The sequence below is a fragment of the Hyla sarda genome, chromosome 1, assembly GCF_029499605.1.
Source record: "Hyla sarda isolate aHylSar1 chromosome 1, aHylSar1.hap1, whole genome shotgun sequence".
NCBI classification, from domain to species: domain Eukaryota; kingdom Metazoa; phylum Chordata; class Amphibia; order Anura; family Hylidae; genus Hyla; species Hyla sarda.
In genome coordinates this window covers 442,282,566-442,309,801 of record NC_079189.1, presented here as the reverse complement: position 1 = coordinate 442,309,801, position 27,236 = coordinate 442,282,566, and the positions used below count along the sequence as shown (strand labels likewise).

The following is a 27,236-nucleotide window of genomic DNA, read 5'->3' as shown; positions in this document are numbered from 1 at the left end:
TCTCTGCGTTGCTCTAGCCTGCTTAGGCAGGCTAGGGAAACAGAGCGCAGCATTGAACAGTGTCAGGAATCGAAAGATGTGGACCTAAAAAGTTGTAAAAAATAATAAATGTTTTCCAATTTTACAAATAATATCATGTAAAATATAACTAAAGCAAACCAAAATAAATTATAATTGATGGTAAGGAAACTTATCGTGTAACTATATATGTGGCACAATACCCCTTCAAAATAATATAGATAATAACAAAAGGTAAAACCTAGACTTCCTCTACGCGTTTCCCCCCCATGTTAGATGTTATTTGGGTTCTTCAGGAGGGAGTGAAATAGATATAAAATTAGACACTATGAGAGAACATGATAGAAAAACTGATGTAACAAAATCTCTCCATAGTTGAGGTGCACATAGATGCCGTGCGTCCCTGAAGGGACGGGGGGAAACGCGTAGAGAAAGTCTAGGTTTTACCTTTTGTTATTATCTATATTATTTTGAGCACATTATTGCACTGTATTTTATCTTTAGTCTGTAAGTGGTGATGCATCATCATTAGGGATCCTATCATTGTATAGGGTTACTTAGGGCCATATAGCGGACAGTCAAAGGTTGAAGTGGGGGCTCATCCTCCACTGTCAGGTAGGGCAATTGTAGGATTGTATCCTAGGGATAGTAACTGTTATGTGGTTTATACCTTTATACCATCATTCCAACAGAATACACCCTTCAATCTTCGTAAGTGGACCAGTCTGTCCTGCTATCGTTGGCGGAAAACTGTAAGGGATTTTTCGACCATATATAGCTTTGCTGTATATATAACTATACATGACATTTATATATTATGGTACTCTTACGCAGGTCATAGGAATACTACGTATCATTCTATATAGGTTTCACATATTGATTTGGTACATCTTGACTTGTTTCAGTGATATATCTTGTATCTATTACCTATATGCCCTGATATGCACCATACAGACAAGATTAATGGTCTCATTTGGTCGTATTTTATTGTCTAAGGATTTAAATAAAAGTTACATTTTAAAGGGGTATTGTGCCTCATTTAAAATATAACTAACCCTAAAGTAAATACATATCAAAGTCCAGAATTGCGCATTTGTGGTAACATCATATAGCAGGAAAAACATTTTTTATAAAAAAAATTATCAAAGTCCAATGAAAAAAAAAAAAAGGACCAGTTAAAGACTACACATCGTGGCACAAAAAAATAGCCCTCATACAGCCCCATATCCGAAAAATATAAAAGTTATAGGAGTCAGAAGAGGACAATTTTAAGAATACTAGTTAAATGAAAATAAAAACCCAATATGAATATGAAAAAGATAACGTGTCATTTTACAGAAAAGTACACTGCGTAGAAACTAAAACCTCTAATATTTGTATTTCTTTTTCAATTTCACCCCAAAAATATTTTTTTTTTTGGGCTTCACCATACATTTCGTGGTAAAATGAGTCTTGTCATTTCAAAATAAAATTAGTCCCCTAAACATAAAGCCCTATAAATAGAAAATTGGAAGAGTTATAGCTTTTAAAAAGGCGAGGAGGAAAAAATGAAAACACAAAAAATGAGAAATTGCTGCGTCATTATGGGGTAAACATGAGAATATCCCTTCATGGCTGTTTTTGCCTTATAGCTCATCTGTTAAATGTACAAAACATGACAGAACAGAATAGTGCTAAAGCCCAGTATCCATTATAGAGGAGATATAAAAACGTTCGCTACTGACCCCAGGTCAGGCTCACAGCAAGTTTCTGAGGTAAGAGGAAAGCGAAAGCGCCACTGATAACAACCAATCACATGACAGCTTTCGTTTTACTACTGCTCGTATTACACAGTCGCTCATTGGCTGCCTTTGTATTTTGCCACTGTATTTTCGGTTATGAATCAGAGTTTTGCCCAAAATAAAAATGGCTGTTTTGGGTGCCACCCAGCCGCACCCATTCTGTTGTTGGGATAGGGGTGGCTTGTATAGCAGACGCCACGTTCCCTGCAGACTCCACCCTCTGATCAGCTGACGCTGCTGGCTTGTGTTGTGACAGGGAGGCGGCCGCGGATGAGACGGCGGAGACAGGAGACTCGGTAATCCTCCTGGGGACGGGGTGTGAGGGGCCACGGCCGGCTGGGGGGGCTCCGGCTGATCATGGCTGGCATGCTGCTATAAGAACTAATTGCAGAGCGAGAAGGGAAAGCGTTGGCAGGCCGGAACGGTGAGCACACCCTCCTATCACAGCACAGCCTGCAGCCATCCTAGTCCTCGGTGTGCCCTGCCTACAGGCAGCCTCATGTGTGCTGCACCTCACCTACTGGAATGGGGCGCTGCCAGGTAGGACATGGGCAGAGATGACCCGGCTCAGTACACAAAAATTACAGCTAAGACTATGTTCACATAGGGAATTACCATAGGGGGGCATGCTGGGACATGTAGTTTTGAAACAGCTGAGGGTCCACAGCACACAGTAAGGGAGAGTGGGGGCAGTTGCCCATAGCAACCAATCACATTGCTTTTTAACTGTGAACTGCAGTGTGCTTTGCCCAGTTTCTAAGCAGGTCATACACACCAAAAACCTGTGTAAACATAGCCTTATGGTAATTAGACTCCAGAGAAGGTTTGTTAACCCCTTAAGGACTCAGCCCATTTTGGCCTTAAGGACTCAGACAATTTTTAATTTTTACGTTTTCATTTTTTCCTCCTCGCCTTCTAAAAATCATAACTCTTTTATATTTTCATCCACAGACTAGTATGAGGGCTTGTTTTTTGTGCGACCAGTTGTCCTTTGTAATGACATAACTCATTATATCATAAAATGTATGGCGCAACCAAAAAACACTATTTTTGTGGGGAAATTAAAACGAAAAACGCAATTTTGCTAATTTTGGAAGGTTTTGTTTTCACGCCGTACAATTTATGGTAAAAGTGACATGTGTTCTTTATTCTGAGGGTCAATACGATTAAAATGATACCCATTATTATATACTTTTATATTATTGTTGCGCTTAAAAAAAATCACAAACTTTTTAACCAAATTAGTACGTTTATAATCCCTTTATTTTGATGACCTCTAACTTTTTTATTTTTTGGTATAAGCGGCGGTATGGGGGCTCATTTTTTGCGCCATGATCTGTACTTTTTTTTTATACCACATTTGCATATAAAAAACTTTTAATACATTTTTTATTTTTATTTTTTAATAAAATGTATTAAAAAAGTAGGAATTTTGGACTTTTTTTATTTTTTTTCGTTCACGCCGTTCACCGTACGGGATCATTAACATTTTATTTTAATGGTTCGGACATTTACGCACGCGGCGATACCAAATATGTCTATAAAAAATGTTTTTTACGCTTTTTGGGGGTAAAATAGGAAAAAACGGACGTTTTACTTTTTTATTGGGGGAGGGGATTTTTCACTTTTTTTTTACTTTTACTTTTACATTTTTTTACATTTTTTTTTACACTTGAATAGTCCCCATAGGGGACTATTCATAGCAATACCATGATTGCTAATACTGATCTGTTCTATGTATAGGACATAGAACAGATCAGTGTTTTCGGTCATCTTCTGCTCTGGTCTGCTCGATCACAGACCAGAGCAGGAGATGCCGGGAGCCGCACGGAGGAAGGAGAGGGGACCTCCGTGCGGCGTTATGAATGATCGGATCCCCGCAGCAGCGCTGCGGGCGATCCGATCGTTCATTTAAATCGCGAACCGCCGCAGATGCCGGGATCTGTATTGATCCCGGCAGCTGAGGGGTTAATGGCGGACGCCCGCGAGATCGCGGGCGTCGGCCATTGCCGGCGGGTCCCTGGCTGCGATTAGCTGCGATCGCTCCGATGCCCGCGGTTATGCTTAGGACGCAAATGTACGTCCTGGTGCGTTAAGTACCACCTCACCAGGACGTACATTTACGTCCTGCGTCCTTAAGGGGTTAAAGGGGTATTCCAGGCAAAACCTTATATATATATATATATATATATATATATATATATATATATATATATCTCAACTGGCTCCGGAAAGTTAAACAGATTTCTAAATTGCTTCTATTAAAAAATCTTAATCCTTCCAATAGTTATTAGCTTCTGAAGTTTTCTGTCTAACTGCTCAATGATGATGTCACGTCCCGGGAGCTGTGCATGATGGGAGAATATCCCCATAGGAACTGCACAGCTCCCGGGACGTGAGTCATCAGAGAGCAGTTAGACAGATGACAACAACTCAACTTCAGAAGCTAATAACTATTGGAAGGATTAAGATTTTTTAATAGAAGTAATTTACAAATCTGTTTAACTTTCCGGAGCGTCACTGGATTTTTAAAATGAAATTCTGCTAGGAAATTCTGTAGCAAAATAACTTTTTCCACTAAATATAGGAATTCCAGGAAAGCAATAGCGATAATGTATTCCATTGCCCAGTATCTTTATGTGATATCAGGTAATGTGTTTAGTGAGTTGGTTCCCAATTAGGGTGCCTCCAGCTGTTGCTAAACTACAACTACCAGCATGCAAAGGGTAATTGTTTCTTTCTGGAGTAAAATGCAACTCAAGGCGGCTATTCATTGGGTAAAAGAACAGCTATATCAATCGGGGCCAGAGGGAGGAAGCTGCTGGGTCCACCCTAATTACGAGATAGGGTAAACTCCTCAGTACAGGTCACCTGTCTAACCCAGGAAGAAGTACAGTGCCGCCTACAAAAAAATCAAAATAGACAAATCACCAGGTCCAGATGGCATTCACCCCCGTGTTCTAAAGGAATTCAGTAATGTAATAGACAGATCCCTATTTTTAATATTCAGGGACTCTATAGTAACAGGGACTGTTCCCCAGGACTGGCGCATGGCAAATGTGGTGCCAATATTTAAAAAAGGGGTCAAAAGGTGACCCCGGGAAATATAGGCCTGTTATAACCTCTGTTGTATGTAAATTGTTTGAGGGTTTTCTAAGGGATGCTATTTTGCAGTATCTTGATAAAAATAAATGTATGATCCCATATCAGCATGGCTTTATGAGGGATCGGTCCTGTCAAACTAACCTGATCAGCTTCTATGAGGAGGTGACCTTCAGACTGGACCAGGGGCAATCGCTGGATGTCGTATATCTGGATTTTTCCAAAGCATTTGATATGGTGCCACATAAAAGGTTGGTGCATAAAATGAGAAGGATGGGGCTGGGGGAGAATGTGTGCAAGTGGGTAAGTAACTGACACAGTGATAGGAAACAGAGGGTGGTTATTAATGGTACTTATTCTGATTGGGTGACTTTTACTAGTTGGGTACCACAGGGGTCAGTCTTGGATCCTATTCTATTTAATATATTTATTGATGACCTTGTAGAGGGGTTGAATAGTAAAGTAGCAATCTTTGCAGATGATACTAAACTCTGTAAAGCGGTTAACACAATAGAGGACAGTGCACTGTTACAAATGGATCTGGATAGGTTGGAGGTTTGGGCTGGGAAGTGGCAGATGAGGTTCAACACTAATAAATGTACGGTTATGCACATGGGGAAGAAAAATCCCGGCTTGGATTATGTATTATATGGGAGAACACTTGGGACGACTGACATGGAAAAGGACTTAGGAGTCTTAGTTAACAGTAAATTTAGCTGTAGTGACCAGTGTTGGGCAGCTGCTGCCAAGGCTAATAAAATCATGGGGTGCATCAATAGGGGCATAGATGCCCACGACAAGGAAATAATTCTACCACTGTACAAATCACTAGTCAGACCACACATGGAATACTGTGTACAGTACTGGGCACCAGTGTACAAGAAAGATATAGTGGAGCTGGAGAGGGTTCAAAGACGGGCAACCAGGGTAATACGGGGAATGGGAGGACTACAGTACCCAGAAAGATTATCAGAATTAGGGTTATTTAGTTTAGAAAAAAGAAGGCTTAGGGGAGACCTAATAACGATGTATAAATATGTCAGGGGACAGTACAGAGATCTCTCCTACGATCTATTTATACCCAGGAATGTATCTATAACAAGGGGGCATCCTCTACATCTTGCGGAAAGAAGGTTTCTACACCAGCACAAACAGGGATTCTTTACTGTAAGAGCAGTGAGACTGTGGAATTCTCAGCCTGAGGAGGTGGTCATGGTTAACTCGGTAAAATAATTTAAAAGGGGTCTGGATGCATTTTTGGAGAGTAATAACATTACAGGTTATGGATTCTAGATTTATAGGGACAGAAGGTTGATCCAGGGATTTATTCTGACTGCCATATTTGGAGTCGGAAAGGAATTTTTACCTCGAGTATGAGGTTTTTTTGTCTTCCTCTGGGTTAACTCAGTAGGGGCTTATTAGGCTAGGTTCTGCCTAGCTAGGTTCTGCGGAATCTCCGGGCAGAAAGTTTCCGCCCGGAGATTCCGAGTGCGGCCAGCGCCGACTGAATCAGTCGGCGCTAGGAGCGTGCGGACACTGCAGTCTCCAATAGACTGCAATGTGTTCCGCGAGTATTTCCGCCTGAAGAATGAGCAACACCATTCTTCAGGCTGAAATTTTCAAGCGGATTTTCCGGTCACAAATTCCGAAGTGTGAATTTGTGAACGGAAACCCATTCACTATACTATACATTTTAGTAGGCAGAATTTCTGCCTGCAATTTTAAAGCGGAATTGCAGGCGTAAATTCCATAGTGTGAACCTAGCCTTAGGGTTATAGGTTGAACTTGATGGACTCTGGCCTTTTTTCAACCTTATGAACTATGTTACTATGTCTAGGGTCAGAGTACCCCATTAACGTACAGGTGATAACTAGGGATGTCACAATATCTTTATTTATTTTTTTAAGACAGAGTGCGAGTGTCAATACTTTTTTTTATGTACTTGTCTATAACATTTACTAGGGATGTCCCAATACCATTTAAGACTGAGCACGAGTAACGATACTTTTATTCAAGTACTCACCGATGCCAATTACCGATACCTATTATAACAATATTAACCCTGTACTGTGACTAACAGTACAGGATTAACATGCAGTGACATCACAGTACAGGGTTAACATTAGGGCTGCAGCGATTAATCAACGTTATCGATAAAATTCGATAAAGGGATTAGTTGTCGACGAATCCAGTTATCGAATAATCGGCCGTTTCGTTGTCCGGGTTCCGTCTGTGATAGCACTGCTGCGGGCGCGTGGTCAGATGCTTGCCGCAGCCTCTGTTAAGTTAGTCTAGTCCCTGTCCCACCCTCCGCTACCCAATGCTCACCAATCATGTGTGCGGCTGCTTCTCTTAACTCCGCCCCTCCCCTGCCGCTTGTGGATGCTCTACACTTATGGAGCCTCAGCCTGCCGTGGAGGACTCCATACTGCTGCCGCCGATAGGACCGTTTCCTGCAGTTTAATGCGCCCTGCCCCTGTTACTGCCGCATTACTTATTAACACACACGTGGGGGGTATCTGCAGAGCATTGCACCCTAGTGTCATCTACAGACACTACTGATACTACTATACTCATGGAGGTATTGCACAAGGGTGCAACGCTCTGCATATACCCCTATGTGCATATCGGTAAGCAGTGCTCACAGCTTTACCCGTGGGGGTTTGTGCAGAGCATTCCACCCTTGTGTCTGTAGTACAGATTCAAGGGTGCAATGCCCGGCACATACCCCCATGGGTAAAACAATGTGTATGTAGTACATATACACTGCTATACACATGCCCCCCCACAGAGCAGAGCATTGCATCCTAGTTTCTGTACTACAGACATGGGTTGGGTGCAATGCTCTGCAGTTTGCTAATACCCCCATGTGTATAGGAGTGCTGTAGAAAAAGTGTAAAGTAAAAACGAATTAAATGTAAATAAACCACCCCCCAATAAAAATTTGCTACACCTTTTCCTATTGCTATACAAAAATCATAAAAAAAAAACAAAAAACAAAAAACAAAAAAAAAATATATATATATATATATATATATATATATATATATATATATATATATATATATATATATAATATATATATATTTTAATATAACTTATACTGCCGCATGGCTAATTGTCTGAACTATTAAAATTAAATTTTAGTAAATCATTAACCCCTTAAGGACCGGGGTTTTTTCCGTTTTTGCATTTTCGTTTTTTGCTCCTTGCCTTTAAAAAATCATAACTCTTTCAATTTTGCGCCTAAAAATCCATATGATGGCTTATTTTTTGCGCCACCAATTCTAATTTGTAATGACGTCAGTCATTTTGCCCAAAAATCTACGGTGAAATGGAAAAAAAAATCATTGTGCGACAAAATTGAAAAAAAAAAAGCAGTTTTGTAACTTTTGGGGGCTTCCGTTTCTACGTAGTACATTTTTCGGTAAAAATGGCACCTTATCTTTATTCTGTAGGTCCATACGATTAAAATGATACCCTACTTATATAGATTTGATTTTTTCGGACTTCTGGAAAAAATCATAACTACATGCAGGAAAATTAATACGTTTAAAATTGTCATCTTCTGACCCCTATAACTTTATTTTTCCGTGTATGGGGCGGTATGAGGGCTAATTTTTTGCGCCGTGATCTGAAGTTTTTAACGGTACAATTTTTGCATTGATAGGACTTATTGATCGCTTTTTATTCATTTTTAAATGATATAAAAAGTGACCAAAAATGCACTATTTTGGACTTTGGAATTTTTTTGCGCGCACGCCATTGACCGAGCGGTTTAATTAATGATATTTAATTAATGATATATTTTTATAATTCGGACATTTCCGCACGCGGTGATACCATATATGTTCATTTTTCTTTTTATTTACACTGTGTTTTTTTTTATTGGAAAAGGGGGGTGATTCAAACTTTTAATAGGGGAGGAGTTAAATGATCTTTATTCACTTTTTTTTTTCACTTTTTTTTTTGCAGTGTTATAGGTCCCATAGGGACCTATAACACTGCACACACTGATCTTCATTATTGATCACTGGTTTCTCATAAGAAACCAGTGATCAACGATTCTGCCGCATGACTGCTCAGGCCTGGATCTCAGGCACTGAGCAGTCATTCGGCGATCGGACAGCGAGGAGGCAGGTAGGGGCCCTCCCGCTGTCCTGTCAGCTGTTCGGGATGCCGCGATTAGCCGCGGCTATCCCGAACAGCCCGACTGAGCTAGCCGGCCACTTTCGGTTTCACTTTTAGCCGCGCGGCTCAGCTCTGAGCGCGCGGCTAAAGGGTTAATAGCGCGTGGTGCCGCGATCGGCACTGCGCGCTATTAGAGGCGGGTCCCGGCTTCACTATGACGCCGGGCCCGCCGTGATATGACGCGGGGTTACTGTGTAACCCCGCGTTATATCAGGAGAGCAGGTCCAAGGGCGTACCTGTACGCCCTTGGTCCTTAAGGGGTTAACATTTTATTTTAATATTTCAGACAGTTACCCATGCAGCAGTATCACATTTACGCTGGTTTCTGTACAGGATCATTAATAATGACCCTGTATAGCAACCGGCGTAAACTTAAAAAAATATTTTAAAAAAGTGAAAATTGCTGTTGTTTGGTCACATCACATGCTAGAATACTTTTAATATGGCCATTGTACATAATTCTTCAAGTAGAATCAGCTGGACCCCTTATTTTGGCATTATAAAGTTTTTTTTTCAGATTAATCGATAAAATCGACTACTAATCGATTATTAAAATAATCCTTAGCTGAAGCCCTAGTTAACATACACAGTGACATCACAGTACAGGGTTAACATGCACAGTGACATCACTGTACAGACTTAATACACAGTGATGTCATAGTCAGACATTACAGGGTTAAGCACACAGTGAGCATTGCAACAGTACAGAGTTGTGTTTTCACAGTATAGCATGATGGGGATGATCATGGCCCAAGGCATGGTCAGCGTTATCATATATGTTTTTGCGGCAGCGGCCCTTGATGTTCACTGGCTGGTTGCTGCTGCGTGGTGGTGGGGGGCACAGGCAGTCAGCCATGGACGTGATGCGGACCAGCGCTCCTTCTTTCTCCCCTGTGCTCTGGGGGGCGGGGACACTCCCAGCATCTGCTCTTTTAGGTTATGTTCACACGAGTTGATCCCCAGCGCGTATTACGCTGCGGATCCGACGCTGAAGGATTGCTGTATGCTGCATTTACTGGTGCCTGCTCGGAGCGGTAATCCGCCGCTACGAGCAGACACACTGCGATGTGCGAGTCGAGGCACGCATGCGCAGTATACTCTCACATTGCGGCTGCTCTCGGCCTAGCTCAGGGAGCAGGGGGAGTGACTGCGATGTGTGCGAGTACACCGTGCATGCGCGGCAACTCGCACATTGCAGCAGTGTGTCTGCTCGTAGCGGCGTATTGCCGCTCCGAGCAGGCACATCTAAAGGCACCCTGTAGGAGTCCTTCAGCGGCGGATCTGCAGTGTAAAATACACTGTGGACCTTCTGAACTTACCCTTAAAGAGGCAGAGAGGGGCGCAGAGTGGCCGCGGCTCTTCATTTGCATGAGAACTAGTACCCAAGAAAATGTCCTGTAGTGGTACCGATACTGGTATCGGGATATCCCTAACAATTACCATCACTGTCACCTTCCACCTTAAGCTCAAGGGCGATTGGTGCTGTCACCGGAGGCTGGCCTGGTCTGGCCTGGAATTGCCGTGATTCTCTGGTCAGAAATTACTGGACACTCACAGTGATCACGGGAAGGTGAGGTCACGATGGCTACAGCCATTTTGGCTTGATCACAGGGTGGTTAGAAGCGGTGATCGAAAACAGACAGGATGTTCAGGTGTGCAAAGTTCCAGGCGCCTAGGGCATACATGTTCGGCCATTGTCTTCTAGGGGTTAACACATAATTGGGATTGTTTTCTGTCTACTGCATGATACAGTCTGTCCATGAACCTGTTTATAATACTATCAGCCAATTGTACAGATGGAAGATCAACATGTTATATGTCCAGTCTCCAATGTATTATTTATTTTATTTTTATACATTTAATTTGATAAATGTATTCTATTTTTTTGCTTGAGCTGCTAAAATCATTTTAGAGATATGCTTTCTAGCAGCCACATGGTCCATAGGAACCTGTAGTTTTGAGATAACTCATTGACTTCTCTGGGAGAGATTCCTATGTATGTGCAGTATTCATTGTCCAGGGAAGATGAGGAGTGCTGTGAACAGGAAATGACAGCCACTTACTTGGCCAGAGTAAAACTGCATCATTTCAGACTCATTTTTAAATCTGTTTTCATTGAAGATTTTCAGGTTTTTAGCATTAAGCAAACATGAGCTGGGGGCAGTGAAGGGAAGATAGAGGTACATTTTGCATTAGATGAAGTTGTATATTTTGTATATAAGTTTGTTGTGAAGTAAATGTTAACATGAAATTAATCATAAAAACTAACGTGGACAATCCTTTCTAATATGAACAACTGGCATGCTGGCTGGTAGACACTGTAAGGCTACGTTCACTTGTCGGAATTTCTGTGTCGAATTCCGCTTTGGAATTTGGCACGCAGATTCCGCTGCAGCAAAGTCTAGGTAAATTCAATGGAATGCACACGGCGGAATTTCTGTGCCAGATGTTTCTGGCACGTGAATTCTGATTTCCGTGTCCGCAAAACGAATGAACATTTTCATTCTTTCTGTGGACTCCGCATTGAATGCATAGCAGTTTGTGAGACGGCGAATTCCTGTGCGGTCCTAGTGCCATCATATCATGCTGGCGCCGGCAGTTTGCGGAATGTCCGCACAGAGATTTTCCGTCCATACATTCCAACATGTGAACATAGCCTTATATATGCACTCACACACTTACAACAGATTTGTAAATTAATTATATTTAAAAATCTTAATCCTTCTACCACTTATCAGCTGCTGTATGTTCCAAAGAAAGTTATTTTCTGTCTGACCAAAGTGCTCTCTGCTGACACCTCTGTCCATGTCAGGAGCTGTCCAGAGCAGTAGAAGTTTGCTATGGGGATTTTCTCCTCCTCTGGACAGTACCTGAAATGGACAGAGGTGTCAGCAGAGAGCACTATGGTCAGACAGAAAAGAAATTCAAAAAGAAAAGAACTTCCTGTGGACCATACAGCAGCTGATAACTACTGAAAGGATTAAGATTTTTAAATAGAAGTAATTTACAAATCTAGATAAATAAAATAAATATGGATTCAGTCCTCAGCAAAACCCCTATAAAAATAGTATCTGGGTGGATGTCTGTTTACCCAAAGAAAAAACAGTTTGATAAATATGTGTTTATTCCACAATATAGAATATATTAAAATAAATTTATAAAAAACAGAGTGTTTCCCGCAGGGCCCTACGGTAGCGCGGTATAGTAATAAAATTCCAATATATAAGAACAATTCAGCACAACACGACAGAGCGATAATTCTCATGAGCATAACAGCTACTATAACTTATATACCAATTGTAACTAATAGTTGTTGCATAAATAGACACACTTATTAATAGTAATGGTGTGTCTAAAGATAACATAAAGAGGTTTTGATGTGTATCTTTATGTATCACCTGTAAAAGAAATATCCCTAAACATACAATACATATCCTGTAAAAAGGAAAAAAAGAAAGTGTCCTATATATAATAGTCTTGAGTTGGTTCGAATCCTGTGAAGTCGGTCCTGTAAAAAAATCTTACAAATGTCCTGAAAAAAATATCCTAGAGAAATAAATGGGAAGTCCTACGATATAGGTCCTACGATACAGTTTGTCTAGGCAATTTGAGTAATAATGGCACAAGGTCGCTAACACCGGTTGGTTCACTCCCCACTGAAAATACCTGTAAATAGAAATATAATGTTTGGCACTGCTGTGCCACTCACCGCACCGCTGAAGAGACAGATGGATGGCAGTCAGATACGTTCCAGCCGGGGCGGCGTGGCGTTTGCATGGTGTGCAGCCGCTCTTTGCCGGCGAGCTCGAACTTGGTGTCTGACGTCAAAGTCAGCTGGTGGCAAGTCAGCTGACCTGGTACGGGAGCCGGGTGAACGCTAGATAGCGTGATCCGCGCTGGATAGTGTAATATGCGCTGGATGCCGTAGGTACAGGTATTCAGTGACGTGCAGATAAAGTGGAACTCCAACTGTTTTAAACAATGTTCTTACAGAGGAGGATTGTATACCGGTTTAGCTGATAGGTAACGGTACAGGTCCATGGAATAAGTAGGTAGTGAAAAATATAGTCTCTCCAGATGCAACAATCCAATAAAACTCTTTATAGCTGCAACTGTGGTGTGAACTGACACTGACGTTCAAAGTCTCAGTCAGTCACCAGACGCGTTTCGGGGTGTCAGAGCACAATTAAAAACCCCTTCTTTAGACACACCAGGTCTAAGTTTAGGTCAGAGTTTTTAATTGTGCTCTGACACCCCGAAACGCGTCTGGTGACTGAATTTGGTATGTAAGTTATAGTAGCTGCTCTGTCGTGTTATGCTGAATTGTTCTTATATATTGGAATTTTATTACTATACCGCGCTACCGTAGGGGCCTGCGGGAAACACTCTGTTTTTTTAAATAAATTTAATATATTCTATATTGTGGAATAAACACTTATTTATCAGTTTTTTCTTTGGGTAAACAGACATCCACCCAGATACTATTTTTATAGGGGTTTTGCTGAGGACTGAATCCATATTTATTTTATTTATCTAGTATTTTCTTGTTCTCATAGGGTGAGAACATTCAGTTAACCTCGCACTCAGACACTGTGAGCTGCACAATATCTATACATATAATTTACAAATCTGTTTAACTTTCTGGCAGTAGTTGATAAAAAAAAAAAAAAACACTTTTTTCCACTGAAGTACCCCTTTAACCCCTTAAGGACCAAGCCCATTTTCACCTTAAGGACCAGAGCATTTTGTGCTCATCTGACCACTGTCACTTTTAGCAATAATAACTCTGGGATACTTTTACTTATGAATTTGATTCCGAGGTGTTTTTTTCGTGGTATATTCTACTTTAACATAGAGGTAAATTTTCGTCGATATTTGCATCATTCCTTTGAAAATTTTGCATTTTTCTAACTTTGAAGCTCTCTGCTTGTAAGGAAAATAAACATTCCAAATAAATTATATATTGATTCACATATACAATGGCTGACATTTATCATTGTCTTTAGACTGTTTTTGTGTCTATAAAAGGCGCAAAAAAGGCGCAAGCAGGGATTATTTGCACCTTTTTTGCGTCTTTTGGTTTACACATTTCTTCTGATTTTGAGTTGCAATCCACTGATTTTGGCAATACACATGATATGGAAGTGTTTTATGAACAGCCCCTTTTTGTGAAAAGGTGCAAAAAATGCACAGTCACTGAAAAGTCTCTAAAACTACACCAGCCCAGACTTAGCTTAGCTTTTTAGTGTATGTGAAGAGAGAAATTTCAGAAGATGTGCACCAACACAAAATTTATCAAATGCTCTGCGACCATTTAATAAATTTGGTGCTCCTACACATTACCAGCACACAACAAAAGGTGTAGAAAGATGCTTCACTTACATCTACAATGATAAATGCCAGCCAATATTACTTTTGGAAGACATCAGAGGGCTTCAAAGTTCAGCAGCAATTTTCACATTTTTCACGAAATTTTCAAAATCTGAATTTTTCAGGTACCAGTTCAGTTTTGGAGTGGATTTGAAGGGCCTTCATATTGGAAATACCCCATAAATGACCCCATTATAGAAACTGCACCCCTCAAAGTATTCTAAATGACATTCCGAAAGTTTGTTAACCCTTTAGGTGTTTCACAGGAATAGCAGCAAAGAGAATGAGAAAATTCAAAATCTTAATGTTTTTTACACTGGCATGTTTTTGTAGACCCAGTTTTTTAATTTTTACAAGGGATAAGAGGAGAAAAAGTCCCCCAAAATTTGTAACCCAATTTCTCTTGCGTAAGAAAATACCTCATGTGTATATAAAGTGTTTGGCGGGCTCAGAAGGGAAGGAGTGACAATGGGATTTTGGAGAGTGAATTTTGCTGAAATAGTTTTTGGGGGGCATGTCGCATTTAGGAAGCCCCTATGGTGCCAGAACAGCAAAAAACAAAACACATGGCATACTATTTTGGAAACTACACCCATCAAGGCACGTACAGTGAACCTTAACACCCCACAGGTGTTTGACAACTTTTCGTTAAAGTCGGATGTGTAAATGAATAATTTTTTTTTTTTACTAAAGTGCAGTCCCTCCCAAATTTACCATTTTCACAAAGGGTAATGGGAGAAAACGCCCCCCAAAATTTGTAACACCATCACTTCTGAGTATGGAAATACCTCATGTTAGGACTTAAAATGCTCTGCGGGCGAACTACAATGCTCAGAAGAGAAGGAGTCACATTTGGCTTTTGGAAGGCAAATTTAGCTGAAATTGTTTTTGAGGGACATATCGCATTTAGGAAGCCCCTATGGTGCCAGAACAGCAAATAAAAAACTCACATGGTATACTATTTTGGAAACTACACCCCTCAAGGAACGTAACAAGGGGTACAGTGAGCCTTAACACCCCACAGATGTTTGACGACTTTTTTGTTAGTCGGATGTGTAAATGGCAAAAAAAAAATTTTTGCACTAAAATGCTGTTTTTTCCCCAAATTTTTAATTTTTATAGGGGGTAATAGAAAAAAATACCCCTCCAAAATTTGTAACCCCATTTCTTCTGAGTATGGAAATACCCCATGTGTGGACATCAAGTGCTCTGCTGGCGCACTACAATGCTCAGAAGAGGAGGAGCGCCATTGAGCTTTTGGAGAGAGAATTTGGAATGGAAGTCAGGGGCCATGTACGTTTACAAAGCCCCACGTGGTGCCAGAACAGTGGACCCCCCACATGTGACCCCATTTTGGAAACTACACCCCTCACAGAATTTAATAAGTGGTGCAGTGAGCATTTACACCCCACTGGCGTTTGACAGATCTTTACATTTTTCATTTTCACGGACCACTGTTCCAAAAATCTGTCATACACCTGTGGGGCATAAATATTCACAGCATACCCTTATTACATTACGTGAGGGGTGTAGTTTCCAAAATAGGGTAACGTGGGGGGGGGGGCATTGTTCTGGCACTATGGGGGCTTTGTAAACACACATGGCCTTCAATTCTGGGCAAATTTTCTCTCCAAAATCTCAATGGCGCTCCTTCCCTTCTGAGCATTGTAGTGCGCCAGCAGAGCACTTTAAATCCACATATGGGGTATGTTCTTACTCAGAGGAAATAGGGTTACAAATTTTGGGGGGGCTTTTTCTTTCCTATTTTCCCTTGTGAAAATGAAAAATTTTGGGTAACACCATTTTAGTAAAAAAAAAAAAAATTTTTTTTTTTCATTTTCCCATCCAACTTTAAAGAAAATTCGTCAAATATCTGTGGGGTGTTAAGGCTCACTATACCCCTTGTTACGTTCTGTGAGGGGTGTAGTTTCCAAAATAGGGTTACACATGGGTATTTTTTGCGTTTGTCAGAACTGCTGTAAAATCAGCCACCCCTGTGCAAATCACCAATTTTGTCCTCAAATGTACATAGTGCACTCTCACTCCTGAGCCTTGTTGTGCGTCCGCAGAGCATTTCACACCCACATATGGAGTATTTCCGTAGTAAGGAGAAATTGCGTCACAAATTTTGGGGGTCTTTTTTTTTTTTCTCCCTTTTACCTCTTGTGAAAATAAAAAGTATGGGGCAACACCAGCATGTTAAAGGGTACCTTTCATCAAAAAAACTTTTGATATATTATAGATTAATGTATGCAGAATAACTTTCCAATAGCATGTTATTAAAAAATATGCTTCTTTCTATTTAATTTTCCACTTTGAAAAATGACCACTAGGGGTCTCCCTACCAGTCCTTTTTTATACATTTCAGACTCATGCAGGAGTCCTAAATCTCAAACTGCAGCCGGAACACAGATAAACTCAGCACTGCTCACTGCCAGACAAACTCTGCGCTGCTCACTTTAAAGGGTACATTTCATCAAAAAAACTTTTGATATATTATAGATTAATGTATGCAGAATAACCTTCCAATAGCATGTTATTAAAAAATATGCTTCTTTCTGTTTAATTTTCCACTTTGACAAAATGACCACTAGGGGTCTCCCTAGCAGTCCTTTTTTTATAGATTTCAGGCTTATACTGGAGTCCTAAATCTCAGACTACAGCCGGGACACAGACAAGCTCAGCACTGCTCCCTGCCAGGGAGTTTGTCTGTGTCCCGGCTGCAGTCTGAGATTTAGGACTCCAGCATGAGTCTGAAATCTATAAAAAAAAAGGACTGGTAGGGAGACCCCTAGTGGTCATATTTTCAAAGTGGAAAATTAAATAGAAAGAAGCATATTTTTTAATAACATGCAATTGGAAAGTTATTCTGCATACATTAATCTATAATATATCAAAAGTTTTTTTTGATGAAAGGTACCCTTTAATGTAACATTTTTCTTTCTTTTTTTTTTTTTTTTTTTTTTTACACTAACAGGCTGGTGTAGACCCCTACTTTTCTTTCTCATAAGGGGTAAAATGAGAAAGAGCCCCCCCCCCCCCAAAAAAAAATTTGTAGTGCAATTGCTCCCGAGTACGGAAATACCCGATATGTGGCCCTAAACTGTTTCCTTGAAATACAAGAGGGCTCCGAAGTGAGAGAGCGCCATGCTCATTTGAGGACTAAATTAGGGATTGCATAGGGGTATTCTACACCAGTGATTCCCAAACAGCGTGCCTCCAGCTGTTGCTAAACTCCCAGTATGCCGGGACAGTCAGTGGCTGTCTGGAAATGCTGGGAGTTGTTTTTTTGCAACAGCTGGAGGCTCTGTTTTGGATACACTGCCGTACGATACGTTCTTCATATTTATTGGGGGGAGGGGGACCGTGTAAGGGGTGTATATGTAGTGTTTTACCCTTTATGTGCTAGTGTAATGTAGTGTTTTTAGGGTACATTCACACTGGCGGGGGTTTACGCTGAGTTTCCCGCTAGGAGTTTGCGCTGCGGCGGAAAATTTGCCGCAGCTCAAACTTGAAGCATGCAACTCACTGTAAACCCGTTCCTGTGAATGTACCCTGTGCATTCACATGGGGAGGCAAACCTCCAGTTGTTTCAAAACTACAACTCCCAGCATGTACTGACAGACCGTGCATGCTGGGAGTTGTACTTTTGCAACAGCTGGAGGCATACTGGTTGGAAAACCTTCAGTTAGGTTCTGTTACCTAACTCAGTATTTTCCAACCAGTGTGCCTCCAGCTTTTGCAAAACTACAACTCCCAGCATGTACTGATTGCCGAAGGGCATGCTGTGGAGATGTAGTTGTGCAACAGCTGGAGGTACGCAACTACAACTTCCAGCATGGCGAGACAGCCGTTTGCTGTTCATGCATGCTGGGAGTTGTAGTTTTGCAAGATCTGAAGGGCCACAGTTTAGAGACCACTGCACAATGATCTTCAAACTGTGGCCCTCCAGATGTTGCAAAACTACAAATCCCAGCATGCCCAGACAGCAAACAGCTGTCTGGGCAGGCTAGGAGTTGTAGTTTTGCAACAGGGTGCCTGCTGAATGATTTCAGCAGGCATCCCGGTCCGGTCCCCACCCGGTGAGTGTCGGGGACCGGAATTCGCACAGGCGTACAGGTACGCCCTTGGTCCTGAAGTACCAGGGAGCCAGGGCGTACCTGTATGCCCTTGGTCCCTAAGTGGTTAAAGAGCGGGAGAGAAGCTGAGCCCTGCAGGGAACATGAGGGGGGAGGAGCTGAGGAGGAAGCTCTTGCACAGAGAGTGAGCAAATACTGCTTTGCAGCTCTGAGCAGTGAAGTTTCAGTGACAGCGGGACACATGGGACATACAGAATGTTTATGATACAGAAATTGGCTCCTGGGCGGACATCTGTAGGATTGACCAAGGGAATTCTGCAATATGATTGTGGGGGTCTCGATGTTTTCCATGGCAACAGGAAGCCAGCTGATGGCCCCCTGTTTGCTGAGTATGGAAGCCTGTGAGGTCCAGCAATAGGCTTGATCTCACAGACTGTCAGTTATACTGAGGGAGATTTATTAAAACCTGTCCAGAGGAAAAGCTACCCATAGCAACAAATGGGTAAAAGACCTGAAAAATGAAAGAAGCAATCTGATTGGTTGCTATGGGCAACTCGGCAACCGTTCCCCTGGACAGATTTTCTCCTCCACCATGCAGATTGTATTATCACAACCCCCACCCCAAAAAAAAAATTAAACCCATACATAATATGTATTGCCATGTTCGTAATAACTGCACTGTTTACATTGTAAAAAAAAAAAAAACTACATAAAGGTACAAGAATTGCTAATTTCAGTGGATTAAGAATGGTCAAAAGATGGTTTTAAAAATGCCAGAAATGTTCTATTTCCCCCCATATTATAGAGTTATTCACAAAAAAAACACGGAATGTATCAGCAAAAAATAATTTACCACTAATGTAAAGTAAAATATTTCACAAAAAACTATTTTAGAATAGCTTTACTCAGAAAAAGCATGCCAAAGGTATTGCCACTTAGAGACACAGGTCAGATTTATAAAATGGATCATGGTCATGAAGGTAAAAAAAAAAAAAATTTTTTTTAAGAAATACAATTTACATGATAGGTAATTTTCTGATTACATATTTCTTTACCTACTTTACTTTCACTACTTTTAGAACCTTGTTGTCCTATGTGTGGCCCTTTCCCACCCCCTCCTGATCAGTGGAGTGTAAAATACCACTCTAGTACTTGCTCTCTTTATCTGCCCCAGTTTTCTTCCAGCTCTCATTGCAGCAATAAGCAAACTTTATCTTTTTTGCGTTTCCCCCACACATAATGAAGTCTTCACAACAAATCCTGCACCTCCCACTGTAGACTGAAATTCCATGGCACCTCATCACCCAATCACACAACCGAATTCACAGACAGCTGCCTCCAACCCCCACTCCCCGGCTCTGGCAGTGCAACCTCCCAGAATAATACAACAGGCAATAATATCTTTCTCTATCTGCTCTGTAATGTATCCCTTATGTTACCAGGAATTCACTATGGATTGCGTGGAAATACTGTCTTATGCCTTCTATCTATTGGTTTACTATCTTGATTTTCCATATTTCGATTCCGAGACTGCATCTTTTGTCTGAGTGGGATTGTGTGCGCATTTGCTGGTGACATAGAGAACCAGATCTAGTTTCACACTGCTTTACCTTTTCTAGAACCAGATGACCATTTTAGAATATGAACTTTCATCCATTGAAGGGATTATTTTTCTTCCCATGCTAAGTTGTCTTTTGTTATATTGGGTCTGCATAGATATTACTGATGGTGAAAGGGTTAATGCCGTTCCTCCCATCTCCAATACCTTGAATGTTAGCTCCTGCCATAATAGCTTGTACTCCAGTCTGAGCTGCTGCTACTGTTGTGTCTGGTTGGTGGGGAGGGAACCTCTCCTGTCTCTCTGATGTATAAGTTTGGTTCTTCCCTGCCCCCAACTCATTGTGGTTTTCTCCTGATTGTTTCAGATGTGAATTGAGATGGAAGGCTTAGGGGAAAAGAAGCCCTGGGGAAAGCTGAGCAGACTGCTAGGAGCTGACACTGATGCTGCCTCTGAGCTTTTACTGTGCAAAAAGGAATGGACGATTGGAAGGAAGAAAGGTAATTCTCTCTATACATGGATTGTGCTGGTGCAGCCATACAAATTAAGGCTGGCTGCTTTCATTTCTATGCATTCCAGTTGTGTGCATTCCTGACTTCCTTAATGCACTGACCTCTCCTCACCTCTGAGAAGAGAGAGAGGCTGGACCTCTGTCGTCATGTGTGCTACTCAGCGAGCCACAAGCCTCCTTACTTGTCATCTTCCCACGTCAGAGCTTGACCTCAAACTTGTGCTCAATGGAGTTTTCATAGTTGTCTTATTAAGACACAGCCTGCTTTGCATTAACAATACTTGTATTTTTTATTTATAAGATATGTATATATACTGTAGCAAGGAACAAGGGGCTGTCATTGATGGTCGGTATGTGTCACCGAGGTTCCTGGCCTCGGTGAGTTAAAAGCAGTTTTTTTTTCTCAAGTGTCAGTGTTGCAGATTGCAGTCTGACACTTCAGTTGTTTAGTATGGCTGTAAAGCTGATCAGGGATGGCTTTTACTGGGAATAGTCAAAGTTCTGGGTGGGTGACTATTCCTCACTTTCCAGGCCGGGTCTTGGCAGGCTTATAAAGCAGTCAGCACTCTCAGGTGAGTGTTGTGTGTGATTGACCTCCATCTGACAGTGAAACTGTGGAGTTCTCTGAGCTGCGGGCTAAAGACTGCAAGCAGGCATGCAGGCTGCCCGGAAGCATGCCAGTGAACTTTTCTGTGGCTGACCGTTTAGCTGGGTGTGAACAGACACCTAGGATTCCAGGTGAACTTTGTTTTGCTGTGTATGAAAAAGCACCAAGACTGTTAAAGCTAAACTGACTAAATCCCCACAATTGGTGGAGGATGCCAGCAAATGCAGTGAGGCTAGCCTGAAAACCGAAAAGTTTTTTTTTTAATGTCCTATATCAAGCCAGCAAGGTTACAATCCGTGTCCTCTGACAACATGGAGGCTGTAGTAAAAGCCCTCGTGGAGGCTAACAAGCAGCAGCAGGAAACCAACCAGCTGCTATTACAGCATGTGATGGCGTTACAAGTAGGGATCGACCAATTATCGGTATGGCCGATATTATCGGCCGATAATCACGATTTTGGGCATTATCGGTATCGGCAATTACCTTGCTGATAAGCCAATAATGCGACCCCCATCCCCCCGACCCGCCGCATCTCGACCGCACCCCCCCCCCCCCCCCCCCGACCCACCGCGTCGCACCCCCCACCGTAGTGCTGGGCGGTATACCGGATTTTTGCCCATACCGCTATACCGGTCGGGCCCCTCCCCCACCCTCCAAATCAATAAAAAAATAATTAACTTACCCGTAATGGGTGTGGTCCGGGCCATCCATCCTTCCTGTAGTGTCCGGGGGCGTTCCGGGTGAAGGTTGAACCGGTCCGGGCTGTCCTTCTTCTCCGGCGGTCATCTTCTCCACTCCGGGCAGGCTCCGGCCTAGTAGCTGCATAGACGCCGTGACGTCAGGTGCGTCGCTGCGCACGGGCGTCACTGCGCAGCGGCGTCTATGCAGCGTACTAGGCCGGAGCCTGCCCGGAGTGGAGAAGATGACCGCCGGAGAAGGACAGCCCGGACCGGTTCACCCGGAACGCCCCCGGACACTACAGGAAAGATGGATGGCCCGGACCACCCTGACAGGTAGAGGGAGAGAAGCGGGTGGCGGCGGCGGCCTATGGCACCGCAAAAGCCACTGCAGTGCATTGATTTACTGCGGTGTCGCGGGGGGATAAATAGCCGATAACTTATACCGGAATATCGGTATAAGTTATCGGCCCTAACCTCCACCGATTATCGGTATCGGCCCTAAAAAAAACGATATCGGTCGATCCCTAGTTACAAGCCACAGGAGTGTCCTAGAACGTCCACGATGCCCAGAAAGCTGTTCGGTCGACGATCCCTAAGATTACCCCCTCGGATGACGTCGAGACCTACCTGGCAGTATTCGAAAAGGTGGCCATGAGGGAAAAGTTACCCTGAGACCAATAGGCTGAGGTCGTCGCTCCGTTCCTGGCGTCTGGACCCCAGCAGGTGGTGTTCGACTTACCACATAATCAAGCGGGTGACTACCCGACTGGGAGTGAATTTTTTGGTCTGGGAACAGCGGGTGCATCAGTGGAATTATAGCCCGGCTGAACCCACCAAACCGCAGTATTATGATCTGCTACATCGGTTGCAAAAATGGCTGCAGCCTGCCGTACTGAGTCCCACTGCTATGCTGGACCATCTGTTGGCCCGTGATTTGGAGGGTTTTGTCATACCCTCTCCAGCACTGGATCGTCCAGGTGTCTCCTGGTAATGCCCTAGAGATGGTCGACCTGGTGGAGCACTATGAGGCCACCAGAAATCCAGGGGGGTTCTTTTGGGAAAGGGCCACTTCAACCCCGGAAATCTCGACCAGTCAGCTAGTGCCACCAAAACCCGCTCGGGGTGTACTCCCTACAGACCCAAATCCGATGGTCTGTTGGTGGTGTCAAGAGCCTGGTCACATAAGGGCTGACTTTCCCCATCGGGGGGAACCTATGGACACTAACTATGGCTACCGCCCCTCAATGTGTGCCAGGAGACTGTGTGTAACTGGTATCCCCGAAACAGCGGACAATAGTCACCTGTGCGAGGTGAAAGTGGGAGATACCCTGGCGATGGCATTGCTGGACTCAGGGAGCCCGGTGACTTTGGTAAGAGCGTCCCTCATGCTGCCCACCAAGTATACTGGCTGAAAAGTCAGTGTCATGTGCATTCATGGAGACTTAAAGGACTATCCCACCGCTCTGTTTTCTCTATCCAAGGCTGCCGGCAGGTGGACTCATGAGGTGGCCGTCACCACAAATTTACATTATGAATTAATAATTGGGAGAGACTTCCCCGGTTTCCCGTCACTGTGGCCTAATGTGAGAGTCACCGATAGACATGGGACAGGAATAACCCCAATAGAATGCAGGGGAGGAACCGGAACCCTGGGAACCTGAGACTGAAGGGCCAGCAGTAGGGGTGGCCGCCACTTCGGTGGAAGGGGGTAGTCTACACCGCTGAATGTAATGGTGGGAGACGTATAGGATTTGCCACCGGGTCCGTAGGTGGCAGACCTCAACGTCTCTGGAGACCATTTCGGTACAGCACAGCATCAGGACCCAACTCTATCTCGGGCCTGGGAAAATGTGGTAGTAGTTGAGGGTGAACCACAACAACCGGGGGCTGAGTCTATGTTCCCCCATTTTGTGGTTCAACAGGGGATGCTGTACCGGGTAAATCAAGTACGGGGTGAGCATGTTGAACAGTTGGTGGTGCCCAAGGCTTATTGCAGGCTCATGTTGGAGTTAGCCCACCAGCATGTTCTTGGGGGACATCTGGGCCAGCAGAAAATGCAGGACCGGATTCTACAGCGGTTTTACTGGCCCAGTGTGTTCAAGGAGGTGGAAAAGTATTGTGGGTCTTGCCCAACCTGCCAGATAACCAGCCCCCAGCCACATTTCCGTAGTCTCCTGGTCCCTCTCCTGATTATTGAGGTTTCATTCGAGCGGATTGTTATGGATCTCATGGGCCCAGTACCAAATGTCCGAATTATAAAAATATATTGCTTTTTAAACCGCACGTTCAACGGCTTACATGCAAAAAAATTCCAAAGTCCAAAATAGCGCATTTTTGATCACTTTTTATACCAAGAAAAGTGATCAAAAAGTCTGATCAGAACAAAAATGGTACTGCTAAAAACTTCAGATGACGGGGCAAAAAATGAGCCCTCATAGCGCCCTGAACGCAGAAAAATAAAGTTATAGGGGTCAGAAGATGACCATTTTAAACGTATAAATTTTCCTGCATGTATTCATAATTTTTTTCTGAAGTGATACCCTACTTATATAGGTTTGATTTTGTATCATTTTAACCGTATGGACCTACAGAATAAAGATAAGGTATAATTTTTGCCGAAAAATGTACTGCGTAAAAGCGGAATCCCCCAAAACTTACAAAATAGTGTTTTTTCATCAATTTTGTCGCACATTTATTTTTTTCCCGTTTCACCATAGATTTTTGGGTAAAATGACTAATGTCATTACAAAGTAGAATTAGTGACGCAAAAAATAAGCCATCATATAGAATTTTAGGTGAAAATTTTAGAGTTATGATTTTTTAAATTTAAGGAGGAAAAATTGAAAATGAAAAAACGGAAAAAGCCCGGGTCCTTAAGGGGTTAAAGGAGTAGTCCAGTGCTGAAAAACGTATCCCTTATCTTAAGGATAGGGGATGAGTTTCAGATTGCGGGGTCCGACCGCTGGTGCCCCCAGCGATATCCTGTACGGGGCCCCGGCTCGCTGGCCAGATAGCGGGTGTCGACCACCGCACAAAGTGATGGCCGACGCGCCCCCTCAATACAGCGCTATGGCAGAGTCTGAGATTGCCGAAGCCAGCGCTCCAGCTCTGCCATAGAGTTGTATTAAGGGGGGGCGTGTCAGCCGCGGGAGATCCCGGGGGGACCCCAGCTGTCGGGCCCCCCACGATCTGAAACTTAGCGTTTGGATAAGTTACTCCTTTTTAATGGTAAAAATCACAAACCGTGGTCACACCATATTGTCTAACATAGAGGGCAGGGTTCAGAGTAATTTTCAGGCACTATTTCACACTATTTTGACTCCTACCTATCTATGACAGAACAGATGTCCCAAAGCTGCCTGTATTATAATGTCTAGTGGGCAATTCGTATATAGAAAATCATTTCTGGTGGATTACATTTTCAACCTATTGCAGTTAACCCCTTAAGGATTCATCCCATTTGGGCCTTAAAGGGGTATTCCGCCCCTAGACATCTTATCCCCTATCCAAAGGATAGGGAATAAGATGTCAGATCGCCGCGGTCCCGCTGCTGGGGACCCCTGGGATCCCCGCTGCGGCACCGCGCTATCATTACAGCACAGAGCGAGTTCGCTCTGCACGTAATGATGGGCGGTACAGGGGCCGGAGCATCGTTATGTCACGGCTCCGCCCCTTGTGATGACGCGGCCCGCCCCTTTCAATACAAGTCTATGGGAGGGGGCGTGGCGGTCGTCATGCCCCCTCCCATAGACTTGCATTAAGGGGACGGGCCGTGATGTAACGAGGGGCGGCGCCATGACGTCACGCTACTCCGTCCCCCGTATCGCCCGTCATTACGCACAGAGCGAACTCGCTCTGTGCTGTAATGATAGCGCGGTGCCGCAGCGGGGATCCCGGGGGTACCCAGCAGCGGGACCGCGGCGATCTGACATCTTATCCCCTATCCTTTGGATAGGGGATAAGATGTCTAGGGGCGGAATACCCCTTTAAGGACTTAAGGACTATTTTATTTTTAAGTTTTCATTTTTTCCTCCTCGCCTTCAAAAAATCATATCTCTTTTATATTTTCATCCACAGACTAGTATGAGGGCTTGTTTTTTGCACGACCAGTTGTCCGTTGTAATGCCATCACTGACTCCATAAAATGTATGGTGCAACCCAAAAAAATACTATTTGTGTGGGGAAAATAAAAAGAAAACCGCAATTTAGCAAATCTTGGAAGGTTTTGTTTTCGCGCCGTACAATTTACGGTAAAAATTACATGTCTTTGGGTCAATACGATTTAAAATGATACCCACGATAACATACTTTTCTATAACTGTTGCGCGTAAAAAAAAAAATCGCAACCTGTATAACCAAATTAGCACGTTTAAAATCCCCCATCTTGAAGACCTATAACTTTTTTTTTTTCATTTTTCCTTATAAGCGGCGGTATGAGGGCTCATTTTTTGCGCCATGATCTGTACTTTTTATTGATACCATATTTGCTTATATAAAACTTGCAGTACATTTTATTTTTTTACATTTTTTGGGGAATAAAATGTTATAAAAAAAAAAAAGCAGCAATTTTATTTGTTTACTTTCACCTTGACGTGCACGCGGTGATACCAAATATGTATATAAAAAATTTTTTTTACACTTTTTGGGGGTGAACTAGGGAAAATGGGACAATGAAAATTTTTATTGGGGTAGGGCATTTTACAAATTTTTTTAACTTTTTTTTTTTTATTACTTTTTCTACTTTTATTTTTACACTTTAATAGTCCCCATAGGGATGTCCGATCGCGGATGTCCGCCATTACCGGCGGGTCCCTGGATGCTATCGTCACTCTGATGCTCGCTGTTATGTATAGGACGTAAATGTACATCCTGGTGCGTTAAGTACCAGCACACCAGGGCATCGTTAAGGGGTTAAAGGGGTACTCCGGTGGAAAACTTTTTATTTATTTATTTATTTTTTTATCCACTGGTGCCAGAAAGTTAAACAGATTTGTAAATTACTTCTATTAAAAAAATCTAAATCCTTCCAGTACTTATTAGCTGCTGAATACTACATAGGAAATGTATTTTCTTTTTGGAATACAGAGCTCTCTGCTGACATCTCTGTCCATTTTAAGAACTGTCCAGAGTAGGAGAAAATTCCTACTGCTCTGGACAATTCCTAAAATGGACAGATGTCAGCAGAGAGCACTATGTTCCATAAAGAAAATAATTTCCTCTGTAGTATTCAGCAGCTAATAAGTACTGGAAGGATTAAGATTTTTTTTAATAGAAATAATTTATAAATCTGTTTAACTTTCTGGCACCAGTTGATTAAAAAAAATAATAAATAAAATAAA

At 42.7% G+C, this 27,236-nt stretch overlaps 1 protein-coding gene across 4 annotated transcripts in view; it reads left to right on the top strand.

Moving 5' to 3' along the window:
* The first annotated feature begins 1,898 nt into the window (after positions 1–1,898).
* Positions 1,899–27,236, top strand: part of CHFR (checkpoint with forkhead and ring finger domains) — a 76,594-nt gene continuing 51,256 nt past the window's right edge. Inside the window, exons 1-2 of one of the 4 annotated variants that reach the window (XM_056532899.1) lie at positions 1,899–2,095; positions 20,467–20,599. In XM_056532899.1, coding sequence (XP_056388874.1) covers positions 20,479–20,599 — 121 coding nt within the window. In that variant the 5' untranslated portion in view covers positions 1,899–2,095; positions 20,467–20,478. Of the gene's footprint in view, positions 2,340–5,034; positions 5,153–20,466; positions 20,600–27,236 lie in introns of those variants that run through there. The other 3 variants (XM_056532908.1, XM_056532889.1, XM_056532917.1) reach the window with 3 other exon arrangements.